This window comes from Dasypus novemcinctus, chromosome 5 (genome assembly GCF_030445035.2).
Source record: "Dasypus novemcinctus isolate mDasNov1 chromosome 5, mDasNov1.1.hap2, whole genome shotgun sequence".
Lineage (NCBI taxonomy): Eukaryota > Metazoa > Chordata > Mammalia > Cingulata > Dasypodidae > Dasypus > Dasypus novemcinctus.
Window position 1 is genome coordinate 41,755,926 of NC_080677.1, and position 12,423 is coordinate 41,768,348.

Sequence of the window (12,423 nt, forward strand, 5' to 3'; positions counted from 1 at the left end):
GTCCAGCAGTGTTTAACTGGTAACCTGGAAGTCGTTGTTCCCAGCTCTTCTCATATTCCATACCCATTACGTCACCATATCTTATAGAGTCTATCTTTAAAATACTGTCTTCTATCTATACACTGTTTTCCTTCTCCAGAAGGAAACTAATACCATCTTTCATAATCTCTTCATTGGTACCCCTTTAATCTCCATTTTCAGCTGGAATGATTTAAAAATGTATATATAGATCATGTTAATACTTTGCATAAATAAATTTAATAGTTTAGGACTTGGCCCAGTGGTTAGGGCGTCCGTCTACCACATAGGAGGTCCGCGGTTCAAACCCCGGGCCTCCTTGACCCGTGTGGAGCTGGCCCATGTGCAGTGCTGATGCGCGCAAGGAGTGCCCTGCCACGCAGGGGTGTCCACAGCGTAGGGGAGCCCCACGCGCAAGGAGTGCGCCCTGTAGGGAGAGCCGCCCAGCGGGAAAGAAAGTGCAGCCTGCCCAGGAATGGCGCCGCCCACACTTCCCGAGCCACTGACAACAACAGAAGCGGACAAAGAAACAAGATACAGCAAATAGACACAGAGAACAGACAACCAGGGGAGGGGGGGAATTGAATAAATAAATAAATCTTTAAAAAAAAAAAAATTTAATAGTTTACCATTGACAGCTTGTAAAAATCCAGAGTCCTTTCAGGGGCATACAAGCCCTGCATGATGTACTTCGCTAATTCTGTCCTGCATGCCATTTAGTCAGTAACTCTATACACTGGCATTCTTCTCCCAAAGTCCCATTCTCCTTTCCTCATAGGGTTCTCTCATACTTTTTCCCCCTGATTCTTTTGGCTAAATTATATTCATCCCTCATATCTCAATTAATCCTCAGAGATACCTCCCCTGACCATCAAATCTGAAGCCCCTTCATAATTCCCTACCACTTTGGGTAGTACTTAGTTTTCTTCCTTCATAGCATTTACAGCATTTAAATGAATTTGCTTAGTGCCTCCTTTCCTCATTGAACTCTTAAGGCCCATGAGGACAAGGGACCATATCTGTATCACTGTTATGTACTTAGTGGTTAACAGTAGCAGGCATATAGCAGGTATTCAATAAATAATTGATCAGAGAAACAATTTTAATTCAAGAGGAAACCTGTTTGCCCATCCTTGATGGCTGTGAAACACTGATGAAACTTCCTGTGGATTTTGCTGTCTCCTTAGAGATATGAATGAAGGTCTACCTTTTTACATGGGGTTCTTCTAAATTTTTCTTTGAAACCAATATTTCATTTCTTTTTGCCTGAAACTAAGTGAGGATAATTATAAAGCACTACATTCAGCAAATCAGTTTTTTTTTTTTAACTTGAGAGAAATTCCTTATCAGTTTTCTTTTTTTTTTTTTGTCAATGATCAAAGGAATCCAGGTTGTCCCAAAAGACATTTTTGAGGTTCTTGCTTCTTTCCTATTTTTATATGAATTTTACAGATCAGAATTTGAGTTAATTGCTAAATTGGTTTTACTTTCTTTCTATAACTGTCTTTTATTAATTTAAAGATTCATGGCCTCAGTGACTTTGTGCTTTTTAGGCCCCCATATTGTGCAGCTGTGTTGTCTTCTAGAAATTGGGGCATCTTATGTAGGAATTACATGGAAATGTCTACTTATGTCAGAATATTTGGGGCTCTCATTAGGACCTGTATAGGAAATGTTGAGTCATATGATTAGCCCTTACTAACTAAGCCCCTTTTTGAGGCAATTAGGAACTCAAAATGTAGTGTTCTAAAACAGATTGACTAGTTGCGTTGACTAATTAGACACACTAAAATTATTTTTTCTTTCCCATTTTTTTTCTTTCATTTTCAAAAGAAATTTTGAAAAAACATTTTCTTTGTGAATTTTCTCCTTACAAAGTCATTCTTTTCATTTGAGCATATGGGGCCAGGACATAATTTGAATTAAAAACAAAATTTTTAAGAAGTTAAATACTGAAACTTCTAACCTTGAAAGATCAGGCAATTCCTTATAACTTGGGAATGTAAAGTTTCTTAGAGGACATTTCAAAAAGTTATTGAAGCCTCCATTAGAGCCTTTTGGAAATATTAATTCATCATAAGGTAATAGTTAGAGACTTATACAGCTTATAAAAGTTGGATTTATACCCAGTATTCCTCAAAAGGAAAAATAAAAGTCAAGGCCTACGTCTATGAACTTCTCTCAGAAAATGGCCTACATAAATTAGAGATCTGGAAAGATGGAATAAATAAATCACTCCTTTACGTAGAAAACTAAAACATCCTGTTAAACTCATTGTTTTTTAGCCTTTCTTAAGAAGGGGTGTTTCCTCAATATCTAAATAACACCTGCATCAAAGAATAAAGAATAATACCAGGTGAAAATATTGTGTAATAGAACCAGTACTAAATTCTTAGCTTCTTTATGTGCCTTTATTTAACATTTATCAAATGCCTGCACTGTTTAAGACAGTGATCTTGAGAAGATGGAGGGAAAATATTTTTGAGTTAAATCAGTCAATAGATGGGTTGATGAATTTCTCATATATAGAAAGGGTTCTGAGATAGTTGTAATCTGTTAGAGAAGTATAAGATGTGCAATTAGAGAATTGTAAGTGAAAAATACCGTATTTACAGATATAGAGTGTATGAAAGCATGTTCAGCTGGGATACTCATTTCTTTAATAGGAGAATTGATTTTGAAGTAAGCCCTGCAAAGAAGGGCAGAATTTTAATAGGTGGGAACATAAATAGCTTCAAAGGATATGGAAGTATATTCTAGAAAATGATGAGTAGATTGTATTAGCATATTTATTATTATTTTTATTATTTACTTTTAACCCAATTTTCAAACAGAAAGGTATAGAAAATAATACAATAACCATTTATATATAATATTTTACTGTGACTGTTGTTTTCTGCCTTGGAAGTAGCCACTATCCTGTATGTAATTGGTGTTTATCCTTTCTTTTTCTTCTCTGTTTTTATACTTTTATAGTTGTATATGAGTCCATATACATGTATAGTTCTGTATTTTTTTTGCTTTTTAAAAATTGGCATAAATACTAATATACTAAGTTTCCTTTTGCTTTTTTTCACTCAAATCTGGCATTATGGATATATATACAAGTTGATATAGGTAGCTTTATCTCACTTAGCTCTTCTTTTTATAAGATCGTGTTGGTTATCAAGTTTGACTTTCACATGTATCATATACCATTGTTTTAGCAAATTTCCATTGTGCTGTGAATTTGAGAAGATATTAAAATTTTTTAACCTTTTTTCCAGGAAATCCTTGCACGTGGAATTCTTCTTCCATTAATAAATCAACTCAGTGATCCTGATTATATTAATCAGTATTTCATATGGATGGTAAGTGTGTTTTGAAATTACAGCTTTGTTTTCAAAACAGGTTTTAAAATGGGAAAATACTGTTTTGAGATCAGAGTGATTAAATGATAATTTATTAAAGAAATTAAGACGTTTCTAAAGTTTGTCCTTATAGTTTCAATATATTTATTTCCTAATATAGTGAAGGTACTAGCCAAATTTATTTAAGACACTTGTTAAAGTTAATATTCCTTACAATTATGTTGTTACTACCACTTATTTAGAAAAAAGGATATCTCACTCTTTGTACATATGGATAATGAGTGTTTGTAAAAGCTACTTTTTTTTTTAAGGAGGTACCAGGGATTTAATGTGAGATCTTGTACATGGAAAGCAGGTGTTCAAACCACTGAGCAATACCCACTCTCCATACTATTTGGTTTTAAATACAACTTGTGACTAGAACTACTTAAATAGGATATACTTTATATTTTATATTCTATAAAGGAGGGGTGTGAAATATGTAGGTAAGAGCACTAGACTGAGAAATGAAAGCCTTTGTTGTCTTGTTTACACTCTTTTGACATTATTTCCATAGAAACCCCTTTATGCATAAATATTATGAAAATAAACATGAGCTCAGTTCTTATTTTTTATTTTTATTTTTTCTGCTTGTTTTTTGTCAGTTTTTTTTGACATAAAATTGTACAGTTCATTTTTTTATTTGAAAGCAAAGAACAATGGAGTAGTAAAGTATCTTGTATCTTATTAAAGTGTTAATGTTATACAACAATAGTTGAAAATGCTTCATAAGTCATTTAAAAAATATTTTGGATGGATTTTCAATAATATGTCTTATTTCTTTTTAAGATAAATGATTTAATATTTTCCTATCTCTTACTGAGGAATAGATAATACCTATTGTATTTCCAATTATTATCTCTAAATAGAGTAGATAAATGAAAAACTATTTGTTTATTCTTTTTTAAATTATTGATTGATTGATTTGTTTAATTATTATTTTTATATTTTTAGGAGGAACTGGGGATTGAACCCAGGACCTCGTACATGGGGTGCAGGTGCTCAGTCACTGAGCTACATCTGCTCCCCAGTGAGAGTTATTTGTTTGTTTGTTTTTAGGAGGTACCAGGGATTGAACTCGAGGCCTCATACATGGAAGCAAGTGCCCAACCACTTGAGCTACATCTGCTCCCTTTAATTATTTCTTAAGGGTGTTCTTAGAAAAATCAGGTCTTTAATCTTTGTCTTTTTCTTTTAATATTGAGAAAGTTTACATGAAGTGGAATGATTGAATCTAAGTCTACAATTCAATGAATTTTGATAAATATATACATACAAGCACTATATCAGTGAAGAAATGGACTCCTTCCATCATCCCCGAAGTTTAGTTTTGTCCCCTTGCAATTTATCCCCCTTCCCATAGGCAACTCCTTTCCTGATTTCTATCACCATAAATTAGTTTTGTCCATTCTTTATATAAACGAAAGAATACTGTGTCTGGCTTCTCTTGCTGTGCATAATATTTTTGAAATTTATCCATGTGTTTATCAGTATATTGTTCTTTTTTGTGCTGAGAATATTCCTTTATATGAATATACTACAAATTGTTTATCTAGTCTCCTATTGATAAATATCTGGGTTTTCATTTTCCTGCTGTTGTGAAAAAATGGTGCTGTAAATAGTTTGTACAAATCTTTCTATGGATATGTTTTCATTTCTTTTGGGTAAATAATTAAGAATGTGATTACTGTGTTATTAGGGGAGTTTTAGTCACTCCACATTCTCATAGCCTTTTACATTTTAACATCTAGTGGGTATGAAAAAGTATTTTGTTGTGATCAACTTACATTTCCCTAATGATTAATGATATTTAGCGTCTTTTTATGTCCCTATTGGCCAGTTGTTTAGCCTTTTTTTAGTGTCTTTTCCTCCATCCTATTCATTTCTTTAGCTTTTTGTAATTCAGCTCTAGGAGTTATTTACCTATTCTGAATATGTCCTTTCTCACATATGTATATTCCAATTATTTACCCTAGTCCTTGACTTGTTTATTTTCCTTTTCAATTGGCATCTTTTGAACAGAACTTTAAATTTTTTGTAAAGTCTGATTTGTCACCTTTTCCCTTTATAGTTAGTGCTTTTTTTGTCCTTTCTATGAAATCTGTGTACTTGAAGATTGTGACATTTTAACTGTTGGATTTTGGTATGTGATTCATCTCAAATTAATATTTGTGTGTAGAATATTATGTGTATTTTATTAATATTTGTGTGTAGAATATTGTGTGTAGAGATGAGGTTGGAGTTCATTTTTTTTTCCTTTATGGATATTTGGTAGTTCTGACAGGATTTGTTGAAAACACTTACATTCAGCATAGATTTAATCCCCTTAGCACCTTAGTGAAAAATCAATTTACTGTAATATGATTGCGCCTAATTTTGGACTTTATTCTTTTCCACTGATCTGTTTGCGATGAAAATTCCACACTGTCTTGATTATTGAAGCGTTATAGTAAATTTTGAATCAGTTAATGTGAATCATCCAGTTGTTCTTTTTCGTCAAGGTATTTTGAATATTCAAGTGCCTTTGCTTTTTCACGTAAATTTAACTTTTTGAATTTTAAAAACCTGTTGGAATTTTGACTGCGATTGCATCAAATCTGTAGATTAATTTGGGAAGAATGGACAGCTTAAAAATAATGTATCTTTTGATTCAGGAACATGGCATCTTTCTCTGTTTACATGTCAGAGTTCAGTCTTTCACATTATTTTAAAGTCACTTTAATGTTTCAAGTACCCTTAATAGTACTTACCAAATTGATTCTTCCTGTAGTAGACCCATTAAAAGATTCTTTAAATTTTTCTCAGTGGTTTCTTTCAGCTTTTAGTATTTTGGGTCTTATTTTTTTCTTTCAGTCTAATATCTTTTAAAATGGGAATATGTAGTCTATTTACTTTTATATAATTATTGATATGTTTGGGTCTAGCATTTTACTATTTGTTTTCTATTAGAAATGTTTTTGTCTTCTTCAGTCTCCTTTCTTGCTTTTCTATGTTAATTTAAAAGTTTTCAGCATTCCATTTTAATTAATTACTCAAATGGCTTTTGAGTTATACTTCACTATTATTAATCATTATATTAATGTTTGCTTTAGGGTTTACAGTGTGCCTCCTTATTGTCTGCTTATAGGTAGTGCTTTACCGCTTCCCATAAAATGTAAAAATCCTAGCAACTGGGTAATTTAATTACCCACTATAATTTATGCTTTTGTTATATATTTTGCATCTGTATGGATTATACGAGACACATTACGCCTCTTTGCATCAAGTGTTTTCTAACTAAACTATGAATAGAAAAGGTCTTTTATACTTAACCTCACGTTTACTATTTTCTTTGTTCACCATTTCTTCTTGTAGATTCAAATTTCATCTTATTTCTCCTCACTCTGAAGAACTTCCTTTCGCATTCCTTATATTGCAGACTTGCTGGCAACAAATTCTCTCAGCTCTCTGTTATCTGAAAATATCTTTATTTCACTGTAAATTTTGAAGGAAACTTTCATTGGCTGTAGAATTCTGGTTTGATGGTCTTTTAGCTTTTTAAAAGTATTTTCATCATCTTCTGGTCTTCATTGTTTCTAATGACAAGTCAAATGCATTTGTATTATTGATCCCCCTCTTGCTTTCAATGTGTCTTTTTTTCCCACTAAGTGCTTTCAAGATTTTGTTTTTCTTTGGTTTTCATTAGTTTAATTATGACACGATTAGGAGTGTTTTGTTAAAGAATATTTTTCCCACTTTAGATTTGCTGAGCTATTACACTCTGCAAGATAATGTTCTCTGTTTCCTCTTATTTTGGGACTCCGATTATGTATATTTTGGACTGTTGCTTCTGTCTCATTTATCACTGAAGTTTAGTTCCATTTTTTTCAGTCATTTTTGTTCTTCTCTATAATCACCAGAAATGGAAACTTAAGCACATTTTTTTGCTTATATTTGAGTAAGTACATAAGTATTTTTACATGTGTATTTGTATATTCTATGACAATGTACCAGGAGTCTACTTTTTAGACTTCTGGACTTACACAGTCCCCAGTCTTTGATTCCTTGTTGAGAATGGGCAATATCCAAAGTCTCGTACCTTTTTACTGTTCCTCTGCCTGCTTTAGTTAGCTTTATTTAAATATTTGACCTTAGTAATGATTACTCCCTTCCAAACATCCTTAACTCCCTTCTCTCTCTAACTTTATTTGCTTGATGAAACCACAGTACTGTTAAATTCAGATTAACAACTGATTTCATTCCTGTTCTTAAGCGCCTGTATGTGGCTGGAGAAATAAGACAAGCCAACACTGATCTCATTTTTAAGTTAATGAGTGTTAATCTCAAGAGTAATCATATTGTATTTTCCTTTTTTGTTTTTGCTTTCACTCTCCTAAACAACTCTTTGATATTTCTCCCACTTTAGTACATCTTTCTCCATCCTTAGTCTTAGCTAATGACTTTGCTTATTACTCCACTGAAAAAATTGAGACAAGCAAAATAGAACTTTCATAAGATCTTATCATAGCATCTATTCATTACTTGCATCAATGCCAATATACCTTACATTTTCTCCTGTTATGGTTGAAATACATATGTATTTAGCTAACATGTTTCTTTTACTTGTGTATTGTAACTCGTCTATCCTAGACAATTCCAAGTTATTGTTCTATCACCTTCTCTCCTGCATCACTGATTTTTCACTTTCTGTAAGATAATTCTCATTAGCCTTTAGTGTGCTCTTGTTTCTCCCATCTTTAAAAAACAAACAGAACAAAACAAAATAACCACTTCTGATCCTGCTTACTATTCTAGTACCATACTATTTTTGTTTTTACAGCAAAACTTTTTAAAAGGGTAGTCCATTTTCTCTTGCCTCATTCTTTTGTGAACCCCTCTATTGAAGTTCTCTAGGCCAAGAAGAATGAACATTGCTAAATATAATGGTTAATTCTTGGCCCCCCTATTCTTCCCGCCTAAGCCTTTTTATTTTGAATTATCAGAAACATTTGACACATCTCATCACTTTCCTTGTTATAAAACACTTCTATTTTTGGTCTGTTAGGACACCACACTTCACTGATTTTCCTTCTACATTTTTGACTCTTTCTCGGTGTTGTTTTTTTTCCCCATTTGAAATGTCCTAGGTCTCTGTCCTTGGGTTTCTTCTCTTTTCAATCTGCATTCATTCTCTTGATAATCTCATCCAGTCTTAACAGTTTTAAATGTCATTTATGTTGTAGAATTTGAAAGAAGTTCAATTATTTTAGTATAGAGAGGCCAGGACTCAGGAATGATTTTGAGAAGGAAAAATGGTTTATTGACGGCCGGCCAGACTCGGGAGCTTTCTGTTTGAATCCCGAGCCCTGAACAAGATTTTCAAACGTCTTTTATACAGAGAGGAAAGGCCAAATTGTCCCTTTGTTTCAGTTCTCAATAGGCTTCAATTAGCATATATATCTTCCACATCTTAGGTAAGCTTTTAGCATGGACTCCAGATATTCTAGATAAGCTTTTAGCATATTTGGTTTTTGCATTTCCCCTAAATACTTAAAGTTTATAGCCCTTGCATTGTTAAACTGTTTCCTGGGACTGGAGCCTGTTGCCATTGTCCCTAAGGGCAGGACTGCAGCCTCTTACCGTTCCACACCCACAGCCTTCAGCTTAGGTTATCTCTGAAGAGACAAAGAGCCTTCCACCCATAGCCCACATCATTCCCCCCTTTTGCCAAAGTTTAACTTGCTAAGCTTTGGCATAATTATTGTTGGAGCTATGAGGTAGATGGCTGTTTGTTGTTTTGATTGATTATTTATCAGTCTTTAGTACAGCATCCAGGACTGTTTTTAGAAGTTTAGAACTTTTCATTCTGGACAGCAGAATCTTGGGCAGGGGCCTCCTGCAGTTATTCTGCTGCCACTGGCACTCACGTGGATTTCCAGTCAGGTTCCAGATCCATCTATTACTTTTATTTTACTCTTAAAGAGTTTACACTTTTAATTTAAAAGGGGTGCTGAAGGGAGACGATCTCTTTTCTGTAACTGCTTCCTGCTGGCCATGGGCTGTAGTCATTGCCTAATAAAGTGTAAAACTCTTATTAATTTATTTTAACTGGAGGATGATGGATTTGGCATTCTGTACGAAGTTGGATGAAGTTTTCATATGGTTAATAAGATGTTCACTCTGAAAGAAACAAACTTAATTAAAAATTTGGACTACCCCGTTTTTAAAAGAGGACATTGGATTACAGAGGTAGACAAGGTTAGGTGCCTATAAAGATGGCACTCCTTCTTAAAAGCTGGTGGAAACAGCATATATATTCCTTTTTTAAAGTTATTTATCTTTAGAGAAAAATTGCAACAGACACTTAGCTTTGTCTGAAGACACATTCCAAGCTGTTCAATGATTGGCACTCATTCGCTCTGTCAGATGTTCCTGGTCAACTGGCACTCCTTGGGCAACTGGCTTCACTCAGGATTAGAACACTAAGTTGGAAATTCTCTTGGTTTTCACCTGTGGAGTGATTAGAACTACAGAATAAAGGTTTTTTGTTTTTTTTTTTTTTTTACACCTTGGTTTTAATTGTACAATTTCTAGCACTTTTGACTTGTTCAATAGGTGACTCAACATCAGCAAGCAAGCCTCACCTTTGCTACACAGCAGAGTACAGTAGAATATAGAAGTTGACTGAGACTGGCTGAGACTGCCAGCTTATTCTATAGGCATGTTGTTAACTGTTTAGAAAATGATTTTACCAGGAATTTAACATGTCTAATATACTTCTGCACTTGATCCAAAATAGAAAAGATAACATTACAATTATTAGGCATATATTTAGTACAGGATAAAAGTACAGCACTTAATATTAACTAATGTATTACTTAATGCATAAGGTTTCAGAGTTGCAATTATTAGTTTTGAGTTTCAGGTTTGTAATACCTTACATGTTATCTCTCCATGAGAGCAGGCCATAACGCCAATTGTGTTTAAGTTTCACTTACAGTATCCTGGTATCATGGCTCCACTTAGCATGTTCTTCAACGCAGTGAGCAAGTTGCAGCATCCTTCATCTTAAGAGAGATTTTCCAGTATTCTACTAGCCTGGTGCATAGTGCTCTCTGGCACTATGGAACAGTGCCAGTCTGGAGGCGATATCCATTGTACACTTGGCTGTACCGAGTCATTATTGGCTGCTGCAGGAGCTTGAAACTACAATATAGTTTCCATTGACTTCAGGAGCAGAACCAGAGACTGATATAGCACATATTTTAATTGAGGGGTCAGTGACCAGCCTAGCCAATAACTCACATGGAGAGGCAAAATGCAATGTATACAAGGCCTGGTTTGAATGCGCAAGAGTTTGACAATGTTAAAGTTTATTCCTTGTTTTTATATATATTTTAAACAACTTAACACAACACATATATCAAATGACTGTTTACTTACACAATTTTACTATGAAGATAACAGTAGTTACTTTACTTTAGTAATAGAGGAAAAATATTATTTTTCATTGTTAGAATGAAAACAGAATATTTCCAATAGAATCAAGACAACTTTTTATTACCATTTACTTAAATGTGTACTTTGCAGTGGCCTTCAGACAGGTTTATTATCATGAAGTTATTTCTGCTACCAATACCAATCTAAGTTTTTTTAGTTAACAATGACTTCTACAACTAGAACTATTTAAACATTTTCAGTTTGGAAGATGTTTTACAAACTCCTTATAATTGACTATAACCACATTGACTAGCCACCTCATGTTTAAATAAACTTACTAAATTACAATTACCAATGAAAGAAATTTACTCTTTATTTAAGAGAGCATATCTACAATCTTTTTCCTTTAGCCTAATTTCGCCAATGTGAACTTACAATTTTCATTACTGTAAAGATTTTGTACATATAATGTTAATTTAGTTTATAAATTAACTATGGGAGATTACACTCTCTAAGTTAAATAAAATTGAAACCATAATAGTTTATGCCAGGAATGTTCTCTTTTTCCCTTACAGGAAGCTAAAAACTTCTTTTCTTTGTTTAAGTTATGAAAATTAATAGTTTAAAAGCATACTGACTACCAGGTTTTAAAACATTATACAATTATTTAATTTTTTAAAAAATCATAACCCAGAAAGATCTCTCCATAGTTTTTATGGACTTTCCTTTACTTACTGAAATTTGTTAATAGAGCCACTAATTACCTTTATTTTGTTGGAAAGAAATCTTCTGGAAGAAAATAAGGCTCACCAGATCATGGAGAAGAATTTATTCTCAATCTCGCAAGAAAGTGTGCAGAGCCAGATATGGCTGGTGCCCCAAACAAAGAAAAATGACAAAATTTATACCCCTAAGCCTAGCATGCAAACTCTTCCTCTGTTTTTCCATAGATTGGATACTTCAGAAGTTACAGCTTATCTGAGATCTGACCTTCCCATGCAAAAGTTTGTGATTTAACTGCTTCCTCTATCAAATTCCAACCATTTTAAGTTTTTACCTGCTCCCCTTTGTCAAATAAGGAATAGAATTTAGTGCTGAAATGGCATTGACTTAGTCCTTCTTGGGCATCCTTCCACTGCCCATAGGACTGGCCTAAACTGGTCTCCTCCACTGCTGTCCAACCCGGGAGTGGGAGACTGAGGCAGCAGGCCGCCAGGTTACACCAGTCAACAATTTTTTCCTTACGTGAAAATTAACCTAATCTTTGTTTTTTTTTAATTTTATTTTATGGCTGACAAAAGGTTTAAACTAGGAAATTACCAGGCAAACTGATTCTTAATTCCCTAGCCTAGTAGATAGGTTTAATCTGCCACACCTAGTCTTGCCTTTAAAGCTCTTGCAAAGAGGAGGCCCTTTCCCAATTGTTTCCATAATCAGATTTCTATGACTTTTTCATCCTGCTTAGTTTAATTTGGGCTTTAAGAATATTTACAAATAAAACTGCTTATTTAATTTTTAACAATTTGAATAGACCTCTTTTAAGAATTTTTATTTGTTAATTTGATATCCTGATGTATGAAGACATACACTGAGCATT

At 33.5% G+C, this 12,423-nt stretch overlaps 1 protein-coding gene across 6 annotated transcripts in view; it reads left to right on the forward strand.

The window, feature by feature from the left end:
• Positions 1 to 12,423, forward strand: part of SNX13 (sorting nexin 13) — a 162,705-nt gene that overhangs the window by 93,053 nt on the left and 57,229 nt on the right. For all 6 annotated transcript variants that reach the window (XR_011648801.1, XR_009185799.2, XM_058296909.2 and 3 more), the window contains one exon: positions 3,285 to 3,368. Coding sequence is in view for 4 of the 6 variants with exons in the window: in XM_058296909.2 (XP_058152892.1) it covers positions 3,285 to 3,368 (84 nt within the window). In the remaining 2 variants the exon portion in view is untranslated. The remainder of the gene's footprint in view (positions 1 to 3,284; positions 3,369 to 12,423) is intronic.